This window comes from Lactuca saligna, chromosome 9, assembly GCF_052625555.1.
Source record: "Lactuca saligna cultivar CGN05327 chromosome 9, ASM5262555v1, whole genome shotgun sequence".
NCBI classification, from domain to species: Eukaryota; Viridiplantae; Streptophyta; class Magnoliopsida; order Asterales; family Asteraceae; genus Lactuca; species Lactuca saligna.
The window spans coordinates 4069784-4088984 of NC_136425.1; the positions used below are offsets into that span (position 1 = coordinate 4069784).

Genomic DNA, 19201 nt, shown 5'->3' on the forward strand with positions numbered 1-19201 from the left:
CTCACAAAACTAGGTCGTCTCACATGAACCTAACCCATATATATATATATATATATATATATATATATATATATATATATATATATATATATATATATATATATATATATATATATATATATATATATATATATATATATATATATATAATATCTTATAAAAGAAATCTCACTATTTCTAAAAATAGATTGAATATAATAATAATATTTTTTTTAAGACGTTCAAATCATTAAGCTAATAGTACAAGTAGTCATCAATAAAATAATATTAAATTTTAACAATTGTTGTGAATCCTTATATTTCTCAACAAATTCTATCTCCTTCCCTAAATTTCGGATAATTCAAAATTTGAAATCATCAGAAAATATATGTTGATTCAAATATCCCTCCTGCATATGGCTCTTTCTTAACAGGTTTTTATTTTAATCCTTACTTGTAATTGATTTCATCATTTTTAACTTTTTGTATTTTTATCTTATAAATATATTAGGTGAAGGTTTTATTATATCAGGTTTGTTCCTAAAAATGTTTTTACTATGTTTCTTTAATGTGTTGGCTTTGCAGGTTTAAATAACTCAACCAAGAGGGTCAGTTAGAGCATTGTATTATCATTAGTTTATATATTTTGGCATCTTACTTTTGCAATAAAGAACGGTTAAACACAAGATTTGACATGATTAAGGTAGTTTGTATATTTTTCATCTTGTTTAGTTTAAAAATAAAACATTTTTCATCATTGGTCCTTATAATATCAAGTTTCATCACATGGACTTCCTGATTACGGTGATTATTGTCCTTATTATAAGGTTCTATATAGATTTTGTTCAATATTTTAAGGTTTCGAGAACCTAAATCAATATGAATCCTTGAATTACATACCATCGTTGAAAATGTTTTAATTTGTGACCAAACTTGGTTTAAAATCACAATGAACAAGTTGACACCTGAGTATTTTGGCCTTCTCAAATACCTATTTATCGACTTTTGAATCACAACACCTGATATTCTAAAGGTTTATTTTTATAAACTATTATTTATATATTTTAGCATTTTACTTAGTAGGATATTAAATTAATAAAGAAAAAAAAAAGAGGACGATAAACAGTACAAGTGGTTTGGGTATGTATAAATGGAAGTAATAACCATTTAGGGGGTGTTTGGCAAAAAAAATTATTGCTTATTAGTTTATTAGCTTATAAGTTAATTATTAAGTTTAAGGTAACTTATGAAAAAATGACGTATTAGAGGTTCCCCACCGGAATAAGTTATTTTAATCCAAACATTTTTTTTAAGTTATAGTGATGTGGAACCTAATAAATTGTTTTAAAAAAACTTAGCCAAACACTTTCTTAATATGGTATGGTAATGCTCTTGAAAAATAGATGTCATTTAATATTCATTTCTCGAAGTGAATGCAAAATGGTTTTAACTCTAAAGAGATCAAATTATTCGCCGTCCGCCGCTTTGCGCGGGTAGAAGGCTAGTATGTATGTATATATATATATATATATATATATATATATATATATATATATATATATATATATATATATATATATATATATATATTTGTTTCCGTAACAGCCTCCCCGTTTGATCTTAACTTCTTAGGCCATCCCCAATGGGGATTTAATGGTGAGTTTAATGGGGAAAAAGGGAGTTGAATACATAAACTCACCATTGTGGGTGGAGTTCAATGAAGTGGGGTTTAATCCCCATTGAACGGTGGTATGCAATTTGTTTTTTTTTTTTTTTCTTTTAACCATTTCACCAATAAAAATTTTTATTTAAATAATTACACCCTACATATATACACAAGGTATATGTCATTATTTTCTTATTTATAATATTTGTAGTTTACTTTATGTTATATTGAATAATTTAAATCATCAAGGTAATTTATATTATAATATTCTAAACAAAAAATATTTAAATCTTAAAAATATTTTAAAACAATAACATATACAAGAATCATTAATTAATAATTTACAATTTGTAACTTTTAATTCCTAATTAACGTAATATTATAGTTTTACAACATTATTTAGAAATATATATAATTAAATGTTGATGTGGAAATTCATTAAACTCTTAAGGGTTTAATAAAGTGTAGTGTTTAATGAATAAAATGATATAGTTAGTGGAATGCTGATTTGGCAATCCATTAAACTCTTAAGATTTAAGAGTTCAACGTATTGGAGATGGTTAGAGAGCTTCTACTGGGCCAGCCCATACTAATCAAAGATATGTCCAGCTACTATATAAATCGTTCCCTACCAATTTCGTCCAAGGCTTCTGGTCTTTGGTCTTCAACCAACTCTAGGGTTTGTTTATTTCAGATCGTTCATAAGTTTTATTTCGTCAAAATCTTGTACACTACGCTCAACGAAAACATGAAGAATAATGGTAGAACCTCTAACGATGGCGGAAACTATCAGAAATCCGGTGCCTTAGCACCAGTCAATAACAACAAAATGAAGAAGAACAAGATGAGAATGGGGAGTGTAGGGGGAGGACTATCACTCCAAGCCTTTGCTAATGCTAAAGCGAAGAACGACGGATACAATCCGGCTTTAATCAGTATGTTTTTTCTTCTTCCCTAAAGCTTAATAACGATCGATTGCGTCTGAATACACATACTAGTGTTGATGATCTTATACACAGTAAATGTAAGCTAATCGTTCTGTATTAGCTAAGTGGTTTGAAATTGTGATCCGAGGATGAAATATTTGGAGGTGATTTAGTTGGTGTTTAATTCAGGCTAAACAATGCGAGGCTTGGTTGTAATTTGGGTTATAGTCTCTAGACCTGTTTATATGGTGGATGCTTATTTGATCAGCTTAAAAAAACACAACACCAAGTATCTATAAGCTGAATACTGCCTTTATTTATTATTGTAATCTCACTTATCTGCTTTTTGTTATACAGAGATTGATGTTTGAATTCTTATTTATTATCCCTATACTCAATACATATCTTCACAATCCTCACAGAGAAGCAAAGGGAGTTCTACAAGAATGCAAAATGCGTTAACAAGTACAAGAAGTCACAAAAACAACAGAACAAAGCGCAGGACTCTTCCCAATCTACAAGATTCGTAGAGGTTGGGCTCTTCACTTTTATAACATAAAATTTGATTTGGTTGCTTTATATGTCTATTGATTTGAAGGTCAAATGCTTCTTTTTCTAATCAAGAAGCCTTATGTAAAGTAAACTATGATTTCTGATGATTATAACTGGCAGGGTAGAAGTGAAAACAGGGAGAAAGGGAAGAAGAATTATGGGAATAAGATGGCATTCAGTCTGAAAGAAATTTACAATAAGAAGCGGGAGGAGGAAGAGAAGGAAAGGATGGAGAAAGAAGCGATGCTTAAAACAAGAAAAGAAGAAAAAGAAAAATCAGAAGCTCGGCGTAAAGATAAAAGGGAGAAAATGTTTAAGAGAACGAGGTCAGGTCAACCGATTATGAAGTACAGGATTGAACATTTGTTGCAGACAATTCAAGGTACAAAAGATTAACAGCGGCTATTTTTGTTTTTTGTCCAATATAACATCCATCCCAAATGTGTTTAATTTGTAATGCTTTCAAACAAACGTTAGACAACATTTTGACTAAGGTGTTGTATCTTTTTTTGACTTGATATATATAACTTAATCTGTTAAAGTTGTATATATATATATATATATATATATATATATATATATATATATATATATATATATATATATATATATATATATATATATATATATATATATATATATATATATATATATATAGGTAAGTAGGTATTATCTTTACTTAAAAAAAGAAATCATTAATCCTAACCTAAATGGAATTTAGCACTCGAATCTTACATGCTTTTGATCTTTTTACGGATTCCATACAAGTAAAAATGTTAAGCATTTTAGTTTGTAAAGAGCTCTGAACTTGTGCAAGAAAATGAGTTCCATATAGATGCTAGTAAAAAAGTCAGCCAAGTTTTTTTTTTTTTTTTTTTCAAAAACTTCTCTTATTAGTAAAAGATAATCAATCAAAGATCACCGAAGGCATGGCACCATGCGTAAAATGAGTGGAATGATAGAAATAATAAGCATTGGTTCGAATATGATTGCTCAATAGAAGTCTTATCCTTTGCTATAATTACTCCAGGCCCATTTTGAAAAGAAAAAAAAATCCAAGATTCATGAAATAAAATGAAATATTCACAAACTTGAATACGGTTTAAGCTCTTCTGATTATCTTGTAAAAGTATGTGTGAAGTTTCTGAGACCCTTTATAGAAACTGTTGTTCATTGTAACTTATTTTTGACTGATTGTAAATTGAGAGTATTGCTTCCAAAAATACTCGTGGGAAAGTATGATTATAGAACTTAAGGAGGTGTTTAGATAGGGGAAAAAAAAGAATGCTTATTGGTTATTCCTACCATAATAAGTTAAGTTTAAGTGTTTGGATATAAATTCTTAAAAATCAGTTAATTGTGGTAAGAATAAGTTTAATAAGTTGATTTTAATAAGCATCTTTCCTGCTTATTGCTTATTGTTTATTTTCACCGTAAATAAACTAATAAACTATAATTTAATTTATCCAAACACCCCGCAACAAGTTGTAATAAGCAAATAAAAATATTAGAAGCAAACTCAGTTATCCAAATATTAAAAATATATTAATACAACGTAAGCTTTAATAAGCAAATAATATTTTTATGAAATGTACACTACAAATCAGGAAAGTGTAGTAACCGTTATACACCTACTCTTTAGATTTACTGGTAATGAGGATGAACAAGTAAAAATGTAGTTATTAAAAAAAATGGGTGTTAACTTAATTGTATTATATCATTATTTTAAAATCAAGGTGGGAAATAAAAATGTAGTTATAAACAAAAAGAATTAGATGGTGTTAACTAAATTGTATTATATCATTTTTTTATTAAAATCAAGTTGGAAGGCAAAGTACCAAAAAACTTTTGCAACTAATCTTTTTTGGATGACATAAAAAAATTCTTCTAAAAACTATAATTATAAATCTCTTGATGATAATATTACTATTCATAACAAGTTAGAGTGAGCTTCACAACATTTGTTGTAAATAAATTAAAGTATCAAATGTGAATGGTACAAACAACAAATTTTGATTATCCTTACACGTTTGGATTTTGTCACTTTAGATGAGGTAACTTTTAAAGTAGAACGAACTACAATTAAACCCCCACTCCTTAAGCCCTCGAGAGGGGAAATACTTTTTAGATTTCACACATGTGTTGCATATTTCCCTTCTATCTATTTGAGAACCGAAACTTCAGTTGGTCTAAGTGTTGATATTCCTTCACTAGGTCGGTCGTGTGTGCTTATTTCTTAGCGGAGACCCCGACATACCTAAATGTGCCAAAAAGAACGCCCATGATTATTTTATAGGTAATCGAGACCCGAGAGCACTCCACAATAACATGTTTGTAGCTTGACCCAAGTCGGGATTATTTTGATTAATTCATTGTACCAATATCAACCTATTCAATCCCTTCCATGTTTTCATTTATGATAATATATATATATATATATATATATATATATATATATATATATATATATATATATATATATATATATATATATATATATATATATGATTGAGTAATTTTTGACAATTTGTAACCCAAGATTAGAAATATAATAAAAGTTTTACATAGACATAACAGGTAATGGGCAAGAAACTGCGCTACTAACCATTTTTAGATGGCGAAACTAATTCTTTTAAATAACACATCCATAGATCTCGACTCATAATATTATTATACATGACCCATTGGACTTTATCGAGGAACTCCATAACCTCTGGTGCAAAGAAACCAAAAGTATCAAATGTGAAAGTTATAAGCGCGTGTTGATTATCCATACACACTTTCTCTTGCTTTATCACTTTTCAATGAGACAACTTTTAAAACAGTCTGCCCACAATGAAAATCTCACTAACGACAAGAAGGGAAACCTTTTTATGATCCACACATGTGTGTTTCCTTCTACCAATCCAAAAACTAAAACGTCGGCTGATGTAAGTATTGATCTTCCTTCTAATGAGTTAGTCAAAAAGTTCACATACGGTTGGGGTGCAAAGTTATTCATGTTTGACTTTGTAATGTGTTGATTTTTGTAAAACCCACTTGCATGTGGTGCATTAGCCTTTTGACTCGTGAGTTAGTGAGAGTGAGAGAGAGACATGTAAACACCTCTATATAAGGTGGGTTTAGTCCACTTGTAGAGGTGTGCTTGAAAAGTGTAAAAGTGAGTGTGTAAGTGTTTGTTATTTAGATGTAGATCTATGTCCCTTTTTGTAACACCATGCATATTCAATACATCTCTTGAACACCCAAATCACCATGTTCATTGTGCAATCTTTAATTCCGCATGCCAAACCATGTTCTTTATGTCACTACACATACGCCTCTTTCTTGGCAGAAACCCTGACACGCCCAAATATGTCAAAAAGAAAATCCCTAACCAGATCGTGTCGGTATTTAAACCCCGAAAGCGCTCTACAATATCATGCATGCACCCCAAAATAGTCCAAGCATGTCTTGTGACAAACATGGCATGTATCGTTAACTAGAAATAAATATATCATAAGGATGTACTTAATTGTAGCACAATACTACATTGACGACATAGTTGGCCAAGGCCATCAATAGAATAGTCATAAGAAAATCTTGAGCATGTGTAGCCCGTAGACACTCAAAAATAGGTTTCTGCCTAATAATCATGTCAAGGTGTATTTCCATGTTTTGGATAATTTTACTAAAAATGGTACTCGCTAATGCATGTTGGGTTTTAGGAGGGGGGTGTGCATATTAGTTAAATTGATGAATTCAAAGGCCAAAATCATATCACAAAGACAAGACTAAACACAAACATAATCATAATCCATACAACATATGCCACTATGGCGTGAGATATGGTCTTGTAACACCCAAAATTGAGCCCGTAAGGCCAAAAAAACATAGAACGTAGCCTCTACTGTGACATTCCCAATTTTCACGGTCAGGAAAGACCTTTTTATGTATGATTATTTTAAACCAGAGTAATCGTTTATGAATGCGGAATTTGTCCCATAAAAGTATTTCCGAAGAAATGTTTTTCATTGATTAAAAAACTTGGGATGTCATAATTGATACAAGAAACATAAGCATAAACGTAGTCATTACATGTCTTACAATATCTTTTATATTATGGTCTATATTTCCTCGAATCTCTCATTGGATCCAAATTGTAACGTCCCAAAAATTGTGATTTTTATATTAATAAAACCAATATACATCACGATATCATAAAACCATAGTGAAATCAGAGTATATCAAATAACATCCAAAAACATCAGAGTCATGTAAAATGTGAAACAATGTGGGGTGTGTTGTGCAGTCATCCCAAGCTCTTCCCCTTCGAACCAGAAGTACCTGAAACATAAACTGAAAACCATAAACACAAAGCTTAGTCAGATCCCCAAAATACTACATACCATACATATCAAACATATAATTGGCTTCGCTCGTTATCGGGTCTCGCCTGACATTGATCCTTGCTCGGAACAGATCTGTCAGTCATCAGGCCCCGTCTGGCATCGGGTCATGCCCGGTATACATACAAACACATAAACACATGCAAAAATCTCAAAGAAAATTGCATACAATATAATCATCAGTACGTGCCCGACATCCCCCCCCCCCCCCTCCCGGTAAACATATCAGGAAAACATACATGCAGAGTCACACAAACAACCAATATATTAATTATAATAAACCATGTGCTAGCATTGGTACCTTCGACCCGCTAAACACAGTGAGGAAACTCACCTTAAGCTGCTAAATCACTCAAATAAAATCCCGGTCTGCTAATCTGGAAAATTCTCGCACTAACACTGTCAAATAATATCCAATTAATAATTGGATCTCGACCTATAATCAAGAATCTAGATTACTTTTCCAACATCCAAGGTAAAAGATCATTTTACCCTTTTCTTACTTGGACCAAAACAAAGGTCCAACTCATTTACTCAAAAGGCTGAAATTCCTAAATGGCATCCCAAGGCCCACTATGCCCGACTTCCTAATTGGGCACATAAATCGGCATGGACCTAATCCCAAGAAAGCCCATAGTCTGGCAATGGCCCAAATTCAGAAGTTCAATGGCTCAACAAGGCCCAAACTCGAAAAGTCCAAAATATGGCCCGAACCCGTGAAAGTTAAGTGAAAGTCAAAATGTTGAGTACGTTGGGCGTACTCAGGCTTACGCTTAGCGTACTCCTTCCAGGGCCAGTACACGTAACGTACGATCTAGGTACGCCCCGTATACTCCGTAGACAACCAATCCAACCCATTAAGCACTTAATCGATTAAGCCATCAAGCCAAACTCTCATATTTGATCATAAATGGTGACTTAATATGTAAAGTTGGCAACTTTACTCCCATGCATGACTTAATGGGACACAAAACTCAAAAAGAATCACATACAAAATCCTAAAAAATGAATGGACCAATATAACTCACAAAGGTTGCATTTTCATGGACAAGGGACCTCAAAGGTGTTAAGATCTAGCATCCATGGCTTCTAGAGTAGACCATAATCTCAAATATGGCTTAAAGGACCCAAAAAAAATGCACAAATAACACCCTAAGTTGGATATAGCATAAGGAACCATTAAGATGAGAGCTTTTTGTGACATCCCCAAAATCTCGGCCAGAAAAGACCGATTTTCATTTATGCTTTTAAAATAATTTCAGAGTAAATCCTTTTGATTTGAAAGAGTTGCAGAATTTGTTCCCAAAAACAAAACATGATAAAACAATGTTTACCAAAGCATTTCATAAAAGAAATGTATTTTCATTATATAATCAAAACTCGGTGTGTCATGTTCCGATACAGACCAATAAGCATAAACGATAACATTACAAGTCATTCAACAAATATATACATATACAGACTTGTAAACAAAACAACTTGATGGTTCATCCATCTTACACCCTTGCGCGACTTCCTGTAATACAAATAAAACTGAGTGGGTCAGGCTTGGGATCCTGGTGAGCATATAGGGTTTTCAATCCATAATAAATAATTAAATTAATTTTCATCAACCAATAATAACCCAATTACCCATTCCCGTTATTTTCACTTTATGTCCCTAAAATAACTAACACAAGGGACCTAGTCTAAGAATATTGCATCGGGGTGACAACAAATGCTTCGGGGGTTCCTCAGCAATATAAGTCAAATAAGGCAACAATGAGGGGGATGGAATACAGCGAATGAACACCCAAGTTCATTAACACCTACAGGTTATGAGTCTGCTAGCGTTCCACGGGACTGTCTAGAAAAGTCCTTGGTCATCATCTAAATTCCGCTAGATGACTGGATCAAAACAACATCGAGGCCTCTCATCTGTTTATTACACACCAACTATCTACCCATGTTCTACCCAACATATTAGTAGATAAAACATACATTTTTATACATAGTTTCAAAACCTGTATAGCATGCTCAATCAATACATTTTCCACATAACAGATGAGGCACACCCACATAACACGTATTTCATAGAGAAATAATCAGATCTATAAGATAGAAGAAAGTGAATATACATTCACACACATAACACCAAAATATACACATAACACGTATTTCGTATAAAATACTTCATAATTATGCGTTAGAAGAAAGTAACTACACACTCACACATATAAACAACAATATACTTAATACACTCAAACCATACTTGTATTATTATCGTGTTTATGAAAAGTAGTATACACTCACTTGATCAGAAGATGATCGGACAGCACTACGACTTGCAAAAGTAGTATTTCTTCGGCAGATCTGGAAGATCTCTACAAAAATCGAACTTCTCGCGGGCAGAGCTTCGGCTCGGGAACCGCACTTCTCGGGATCTTCGGGATCTCGGGACTTGCTTCGGGACTCGGGAATATTACCGGTGCTTCGGGGTACTTGTGGCATGCAAATCGATGCAAAACGGGAGAGAGGAGAGAGAAAAATAGCAAAAGAGCCGGCTGCCCTCGCATCCTATTTATAGGAGGCTGAGGCCTCAGAGTACGCGGGGCGTACTGCTCCGAAATGTAAGCGCATGCGTCATCCGAAGAACTCGAGTGCGAGTGTCGACATACCTCGGGTACGCAGGGCGTACTTCGGATAAGTCCGGTGACTCCTCTTCGGATAATGCCGGATTTAATAATTAAATTTAATTATTAATTATTTAATAAACTTTGAAAATTCATATCTCCTTCATACGAACTCTGTTTTCGATGTTCTTTATATCCACGCGAAGGTGAGACTACGCTCTACAACTTTCGTTTAGACTCCGTCGGCTAATTTTAACTTTATTTTTATTATTTATTTTTAATAGGCCGGGACAGAAAAACTTCGTTATAAATTCATAACTTCTTCGTTTGACGTCCGTTCTCGCCTAACTTTTTATCGCTTCGATAATAACAACGAGATCTTCGATTCTCGTTTACATCACTAAGGCTAAATATCGCTCTAACGTAAATTTCACTTTTTCCGTCATTCAGCGTTGCCGGTTCTGTCGCGAAACTTCGACAGGTCATAACTTCTTCGTTATAACTCGGATTTCGGCATTCTTTATCTTCGGAAACCTTGTTTCAACTACTACAACATTATCTAAAGATATCAAGTTTATTTTACACTTAAATTTTGACGCTTATTTTTATTCTTAATTAATCAAACCACATAATTAAGCAATTAAGCACAAAACACATAATACTCAAATAATACACTTCTATTATTTCAAAACGGGTTACAAAGGTTAACCTAGACTATTACATTGCTAAAAATGTCAAGCCCAGAAACACAGACGCTACACTTTTTTACCTCAAATGGATTGCTAAGATGAAGATGACTCTGGATCTATAAGTTCAAGCCACTCCCAAGCAACCTCCAAGTGTTATTCTTCTTCTACTTCACCAAAAACACCACGAAAACTCACTTCCAATTTCAAATCTCACAAATGACAATTAGGATTTTGATATTAGGGTATAGATGGATGGAGGATATTCATTAGGAGGTCCAAGGGTGTAATAAGTTGTTTAAATAGGGCACAAATCCTAAAAATTAGAGTGTGCCTCTGCATTGTGTATACCCTGCATACTCAGACGTACGTCGAACGTACGTGGGTGCATCTGCGATCCTTCAATGAGCTAGTACGTTAAGCGTACTCATAGAGTACGTCCTATGTACTACCTGGGGACTGAAAATGATAGAAATTTAAATATTAAGGGTTAAAGAGAAACATACCAATATTCTCGAATGTTATAATTCTCCCCCACCTGAATCAAACTTCGTCCTCAAAGTCCGCTTCCCCAAATAACTATGGGTAGTGCTCCCTCATCTTGTCATTCGGCTCCCACGTCCATTTTATCCGTATTTTTTGGGATGTTACATACCAGGTACAAGTCCAGGTCCGGGTTTTCCGGTTCTTCGACCCGTTTGGACTGATACAATTTTACATGCATATGGTACAACTTGTTCAAACGTGTTTTTGGGTTTGATACAACTCGTTAAAACGAATATGTTGTTAGGTTTGTTACGTTACAACTCGTTAAAATGAATACCTTTCTGGGTTTGATATAGTACAACTCGTAAAAATGAATATGTTTATGTTTCTTGTGTCCTTTGGACCGATCAAACTTTAATTGTTTATACTTTATACCATTTGTTTGAAGGATTGTACCTCATTACACAAAAAACAACAAAATTATAGTCTAAACTAATCTACAAACTCTAAATTACACATTGGAAAAAACTGCATGTCAGTTTGATTAAAACAAATAAGGTATTGTATAAAGAACTTCATTGAGTAAAAAAAATTTAATTTTTTGCTGGAAAACTGAAATATTTCAGCTTTGTTATCTCATCTTTGAAGGATTCTAATTCATCAAATATAACACCAAAAACAACAAAATTATACTCTAAAATCATCTACAAATTCTAAATTACACATTGGAAAAAACCACATGTCAATCCGACTTAAAACGAATGATATATTCTTGTTTAAAGGATTTCACATAATACAAAAGTTTAAATTTCTTGTTGAAAAGTTGAAATATTTCAGCTTTGATATCTCATATTTGAAACATTATAACTCATCGAATATAATACAAAAGAAAAACAAAATTATAGTCTAAAATTATCTACAAGTTCTAAATTCCACGTTAGAAAAAACCACATTTCAATCCGACTTAAAATGAATGAGATATGTTTGTTTAAAATTTTTCAAAGAATACAAAATTTTAAATTTCTTGCTGAAAAGTTGAAATATTTTAGCTTTGATTTCTTATATTTGAAGGATTGTACTCATCGAATATGACACCAAAACCAATAAAATTATAGTGTAAAATCATCTACAAACCCTAAATTACACATTGAAAAAAAAAAAAACACCATGTCAATCCGACTTAAAACGAATGAGATATGTTTGTTTAAAGAATTTCACAGATAGTGGTGGATCCATAATCAAATTAAAGGGGTATTCTCGACAAGTAAATGGGTATCCTCGATATAAAATAAAAAATAAAAAAATAAAATAAAAAAAAAATGTGTAATACACATTAAGAAAAAAAATCTGGAAAAAATAACACTACTGAAATTTTTTTGAGGGGTATCTCGGGCTACCCCAGGATATATATTAGATCCGTCAATGTTCACAAAATACAATTTTTTTTTAGAAATAAGCCGGTCGAAAACCAGTTTTTACCCGGAACCGGCCGGATCGAACCGGTTTTGCTCAAATCCTAGAACCGAAAACTGGCCCGCAGGTCTAGAAAAATGGTTCAATCCGGTCCGGTCTTGTGTGGGATGAGTTTCTTGCTTGGAATTGGAATAAAAGTTTTATTTTAATTGGGTTAAAAGAAGGAAAGCATGATTATATTATACAATTTTAATATGTTTTTTAGTTAGTGCTTGGTATCAAGCTGCCATTTCAAATTTATAATATAATCTAATTACTAAATAGATTATTAAACGTAAATTCATTTATCCCAATATTAAAAATATATTAATACAACGTATGTTGTAATGAGCAAATAATATTTTTATGAAATGTACACTACAATTCAGGAAAGTGTAGTATTGTTTACTATTTTACTATTTTAGTGAACGTAAATTATAAAGAATAGCTAAGAAATTTTACCCCTACACTTTTGCACATTTTAGTTCAAAAAGTGTAGTGATTGTTAAAAGGTGTCGATTAGACTTATTGTTATAAACATTAGATGGGTGTTACCTAAAGTGCATTCAAAATCTTATGTACATTGTTTTATTTGCCAAATATTATATCATTATTTTAACGAATTGTAAGACAAACAAGTTACAGGTTGCGTCACTGATATTTGATTTATGGCAAAACAACTTCTTTTAAAAGCTTAAATCATAAATCTTTGGGTCATAAGGTTACTATACTTAACAAGTTAGACTATTGATGATTTATGGCAAAACAACTTCTTTTAAAAGCTTAAATCATAAATCTTTGGATCATAAGGTTACTATACTTAACAAGTTAGACTATTGATGAGTTCCACAACATGTGGTGCAAGGAAACAAAAGTATCAAATGTAAACGGTATTAACACGTTTTGATTGTAAACGGTATTAACACGTTTTGATTATACATGCACGTTTTATCGGATTTTGTTACTTTACATGAGGCAGCGTGAACCACAGTAAATCATCACTCCTTTATCCCATGAGAAGGGAAATCCTTTTTAGAGCCACACATGATGCGCTGCATGTGTTTCCCTCATATCCATCTGAAAACCAAAACATCAATCGGACAGTGGGTATGAATGTTAATATTGCTTTAACAGATCAGTCATGGATGATTATTTCTTAGCAAAAACCCCGCACACATAAATATTTCAAAAAGAACGTACAGGACCTCTCCACAATAGAATGTTTGTAGCTCGACCCTAGTCGGGCTCGTTTTGATCGATTCATTTTGTACCCCTTATCAACCCCCATTGGTTCGTTTTTCCATTTCTAATAATATGTCTATGATTGAGTAATTCATGACAATTTGTAACCTTAATTTCATTAATAATATGTTTTTCTCATTGTTACTTACGAATCTAATTTAACATGACGATACGTTTGTCGTTCGAGTATTAAAGTAGTTTAAATTTGTTTCCTATGATATATGATGCGGATGCCTTGTAGCAAAAAAGGGAGAAATGGTAAAAGCAAAGAAAGTCCAATAAACTTAGCCAACATGTTTTAAGCTATTTCCATATCTTGATTTGTTATTCAATCTGTCCAACTTGTTTATTTTGCTGCCAAATATCTTACTGAATGTCCACAGACTCGCTTGTTTAATTAGTTGAAACAGAAAGTTGTTTATGAATAGTGATATGTAACAGTATACAGAGCCAGACCAGTGAAATATGACAAGAAAACAAACAGGCAAATCATTGTTGCTACTTTATTCCATTCAACAACAAAAGAATTACTCATTGATTTTAAAGCTGAAAAAAGCAGTTATTGATTCAGAGATTTGACTTTAATGAGCATCTACTTGATGGTAAAATCTGAGGTATAGAGTTGCAGAGGAAACCATAATTAACATTGAAGATGGAAATGGAAATAGAATGATGAAGAATAAAAAATGAAGACCATGGGCATCATGAGGTATGATGACGATGATGATGGATGCATAAAAGCTATGATTATGATTTATGATGATGGATACATAAAGTTGTGGATATCATCATCCAATACAAATAAAGCTTTTGGTTGCTTTTGATTACCTCATCCGTTTATTTACCTTTCACTTCCTCATTCATTCTCACACCCTTTTTTGACTTGAGAGTTGTTTCTTTTTTTTCTTTTTTTCATAGGTAAAAAAGAAACAACCATTGGTTGTATATATAAATTAAGTGCTTGGAAGCGATTAAGCACATGATTTTAAAAAGCATATAAATTGAAACATATTTAACAGATCCGGGTATGATGCCTAATTAATATTGGAATCCTAAGAACATCATATGATTATCAAGAACAAATTACAGATGGATAATGAAGTGATTCAAAAAGGCAAGAATAATGGAAAATACAAAAAGGTTGTAGACATAATTCGGGCAATGCAAGGGCTGCGATAAATTTAACAGCCAACAAACAATACGCAGCAGTTACAAGTTACAACAAGATTTAAAGGAAGGAAGGGGTGGTCTTTATTCAAAGAGAAATGAGACTAACTGACTAATAATAATAATAATAATAATAATAATAATAATAATAATAATAGTACAAATACATTCTACAACTCACAGACCATACCAGATTTCACCAGGGACCATATGTGGCATTCCGCAACACTACACGGGCTTTAACGCTTTATTTGAACCTAAGTAACAAAACCCCAAATCAAGTGTGTCAAATACCTAAATTTTATTTAAAAATAAGTAAACTACATTTTTGGTCCTTGAGTTTAGCTGATTTTTGCAATTTTGCTCCCAAAAAGCTTTCTCTTGCAGTTAAGATGTTCCCCAACGGTTATGATCCTTAGATTGTTAAGTCTGACTCCAAGATGTTGAACTTTTCAAAATGACCAAAATTGAAAAAGCAATATACCATAACCGGACCAAATTTGTAATTCACTTATTTTTTAATGTTGAATTATTTTTTAATATACCAATTTTAGTTATTTATATTATCTTGTTATCTCAATTTGTTGACTAATTCTCAACATCTTTTTTATTATTTTAACTTTTTATAGTATAATTCACATATGAAATATGTATTTTAATAAAATTTTATAATCATATCCACATATAAAATGGCATAACCCTTAATTAAAAGGAAAAAAATAATTATATATATATATATATATATATATATATATATATATATATATATATGAGAAAACTACAAATTTGGTCCCCTGTGGTGCTTTTTCAACATTGGTCCAGGGGCAAAATGGTCATTTAAAAAAATAGCAAACAGCATCCAGACACGTTACAAAAACCCAAAACAATGCGAGAGAAAAGTATTTGAGACTAAAACTGCAAAAACCAACTAAACTGAGGGACCAAAAATGAAATCAACTCTTCAAAAAAAAAAAAAAAAAAGCATACCTCCTCCTATTGTGGTTGTGTTTACCCATTGTCCGTACAAAATGGGGCATGTCAAACCTCTCCCCTGCAACAGTACGGTAAATGTAAAGCTTCTCAACGGGAGAGTTTTGAGGGATGGAATCAAGATTCTCTCTTTCATCAATGACCTCAACATTAAGACCAGGCATCTTCTGACCCAACACCTTACACGCTCCAAAACTAACCCCACAAGAAGACATCCAAAGGGATCGCATTGTCTCCAACTTAGAAGCATTAGCCAAAAGAGCCTTATCCCCAAAAGGACAATCCCGTATCTCCAGCTTCCTCAAACTCTCACATCCAGACAAAACATGATGCAACCCCAAATCACTATCCCCAGCAAAAGCTATCGAAAGCATGTCCAGTTTTTTAGCGTGGGTCCCGATGTGTTCAAACACACGGTCTGTCAGGAGACCCGAGAGCGAAAGCCGTCTCAGGTTTTTGCAGTGTTGGACTATGGATCCGAAACCCGAATCCAACGGTTCCAATGTCAGGTAATCCGGAGCTCGGGGCTCCAGAATGCATAAACGGAAGGTTGTTAGGTTAGGCCGGTTTTTCGCGATGCTGGTTAACGCTGCATTTGAAAACTGGCGACAGAAGTAGAGGACAGACTGAAGCTTCGGGCAACCTTCCGAGACTGAAACCAGACCTTCTTCTGTTAACATGACGTTCGCATCCGCCACAAAAGGGTCCGAAGGGAACACTCGCAATTCTTGAAGGTCCTTACATGAAATTGCAAGGGCGTTGAGCCCCGTGTCCTCGATGTAATCCAACACCTGCAGTTTTGTATCTTTTATCAGTTTGATATCATGGCCACAGATTATGAAACTGTGCATTAAGAGATACAGAGTGGGTGTGTGTGACATACCCATAGGCGCTGCAGGTTATGACATTGGCTAACAATCTTGGTAAGATCAGGACTTTGTGTGGCGGCATAGCTCAAGTTTAGAAAAGTGAGGCCAGGACACACAGAGTAAAAAGCAGGAAGATAAGCTGGAACCACATCCCAAAACCCTGAAAGCCCTTTTAGATTCTTGCAGCGTGAAAAAGCTTCCAGTAGACTTGAATATAGATCTGATCGGATGTCTGCAGAGTAGGAGCCTGTGCCAAATTCAACCAGCTGTGGGGCCAGCTGTAGGAGTGTGGGGAGCTTCTCAAGGGGTACAGTGCGGTTGAGTCGAAGGGTCTTGAGGTTGGGTGATCTGGCAACCAGGCGTTCAAGGGCTGAGAAACTCACCTCACAACCCAAACAAGCCATGTTTAGAGACTCCAATGAGGTAAAAGAATCAGGGAAGTGACTCAGCCAATGCCCGCTTACATCTTCAACTTCACACTCCCGCAACTCCAATACTCTCAAATTTCTGTATTCAAAATCAAAACACCAAACAATTCAATAAACAAAGGATAAAAGTATAAAAGCATCTTGCTTTTCTTTTCTTTTTTGAGGTCCCAACAAGTACATATAATTTACCTTCTACTATATAAAGCATCTTGTTTTTTCAGGAAAGGATGTGTCAATAAAGAAGACTCAGCAGCTTTCAAAATCATTTTTATTAAAATTCACATTAAGTTATCAATTCCATTGTATAAAGTAACAGAAAATGTAGCAATCACAGAAGGAAAACTACCCTCCGTCCACAAGAAACAACTGATCAACAAAAAAGTCCACAGTCCACTGTTGGTAAAGTTGTTGTAAAAGCAGATAATAAGTGCTAACAATCCTACAAACATAATTTCTTATAACGTAACTAACAAACGCTAGCTAGAAGAAACAAAATGATTTGAAGAACCCAATTATACATGAATATCATCTAGTACTAAAGCTAGATTTAAGTAGTAGTACTTACAGACCAAAAACATTTCACAATACAAGCAAGATGTGCCTCCAATCAAACAGTTTCTTACAAGAAGCCTCAAGATTCAAAAAAATTTAGCGATTATGTTACGAAAGATTAGGAGAAGCAGGGTACGGTAAGAGAACAGAGTTTTCTCCAGGCATTGATAATTAAGGTCTATAAATGGCATACAAGATTTAAATTATGAGTTTTCAGTGAAAAAGTTCGAGCTGAGCTGAAGATAACAAATATTATAACAACACTAGTGATTCAGTTTTTTTTTTCACAAATTAATGGATGAAATGAGATATTTTACCTGCAATTAGCAGCAATGGCAGCAAGACCGTCAGTACTGAAACCCTCACATGACGACAAAACCAAAACCTTGAAGTTCTTAAAAGATTTAGAAATTAACTCCAAGCTCTCATCCGTAACCACCATGCGTTTAAGTCTGATCTCCTCCAACCAAGGGTAACCCCTAGCAATTTCAACGATCCAAGGGTGAGCATACCCTCCCCATCCCTCCGGAACCAAATTGAAGTCGGCAAAATGCGGTTTCCCTTTCAACTCAACCGATTTCACCTCCGGAAACCTCCTGATCATGATTTTAGGGTTTACCGCGTAACAGTTCCCCACAAAAATCCTCCTCCGGCACCACCTCTCCATTTCATACCACGACTTGCACACCAACGAAACCGCGTTCCTGTCCTTTTCCGAGCTCAAAAATGAAAACACGTGCTCCAACACCTCCTCAGGAAACGAGTACGCCATCGCCTATAACCTTCAATATCTGCCGGAAAAGATGGCCGTAAACAGGTCAACTCCGATGCAAGTTTGCCGATGTGTATACTACGTGTAATAGCCTCAGATCTGAGCAGAAATACACCATTAACGAGCTCAGATCGAAGTATTTTTAGTTGCAGATGAGAGAGAAAAGAGAGGTGCGGAGAGAGATAAGATTTTAATATGTCGTGTGATAGATAGAGTGATAGGTGAGGTTAAATTTGTAGGGTAAACTGTTCTTACAACCCTTTACTTTAGTGTATTTACCCTTACAGCCCCTTGCAAATATTAATGCTAAATAAACCCTAAACTCTAAATTCTCTGTCGACCGAGTAGTTTGCATAACGTCATCCATATTTAAGTAATAAATTCATAGCTCAAATAGAAAAAACAAGAATTGTTTTTTACATCTTATTTTTTTA

General features: G+C 33.6%; 2 protein-coding genes across 2 annotated transcripts; one reads left to right on the forward strand and one right to left on the reverse strand.

Annotated features, from left to right (window-relative positions):
• Positions 1-2285: 2285 nt before the first annotated feature.
• On the forward strand, positions 2286-3670 carry LOC145014090 (rRNA-processing protein). Its single transcript, XM_078972462.1, has 3 exons — positions 2286-2580; positions 2994-3103; positions 3244-3670. The coding sequence occupies exons 1-3, from the start codon at positions 2394-2396 to the stop codon at positions 3517-3519; spliced, it is 573 nt and encodes a 190-aa protein (XP_078828588.1). The 5' UTR covers positions 2286-2393; the 3' UTR covers positions 3520-3670.
• An 11440-nt stretch (positions 3671-15110) lies between these two features.
• LOC145014481 (protein TRANSPORT INHIBITOR RESPONSE 1-like) lies at positions 15111-18986 on the reverse strand. The gene is made up of 4 exons (XM_078972855.1): positions 18313-18986; positions 17030-17522; positions 16144-16937; positions 15111-15413 (listed from the first exon to the last, which is right to left on the reverse strand). Exons 1-4 carry the CDS (start codon positions 18765-18767, stop codon positions 15404-15406), a joined length of 1752 nt encoding a protein of 583 aa, XP_078828981.1. The 5' UTR covers positions 18768-18986; the 3' UTR covers positions 15111-15403.
• Between the last annotated feature and the right edge of the window lie 215 nt (positions 18987-19201).

Bases quoted from the DNA above. Each gene is read 5' to 3' on its own strand.
- LOC145014090 (XM_078972462.1), top strand. From the start codon at position 2,394: ATGAAGAATAATGGTAGAACCTCTAACGATGGCGGAAACTATCAGAAA. The intron at 2,581-2,993 runs GTATGTTTTTTC...CAATCCTCACAG, and splicing joins ATACAATCCGGCTTTAATCA to AGAAGCAAAGGGAGTTCTAC. The intron at 3,104-3,243 runs GTTGGGCTCTTC...TATAACTGGCAG, and splicing joins AATCTACAAGATTCGTAGAG to GGTAGAAGTGAAAACAGGGA.
- LOC145014481 (XM_078972855.1), bottom strand. From the start codon at position 18,767: ATGGCGTACTCGTTTCCTGAGGAGGTGTTGGAGCACGTGTTTTCATTT. The intron at 17,523-18,312 runs GTAAAATATCTC...TTTTGAATACAG, and splicing joins GCCATTGCTGCTAATTGCAG to AAATTTGAGAGTATTGGAGT. The intron at 16,938-17,029 runs GTATGTCACACA...ACAAAACTGCAG, and splicing joins ATAACCTGCAGCGCCTATGG to GTGTTGGATTACATCGAGGA.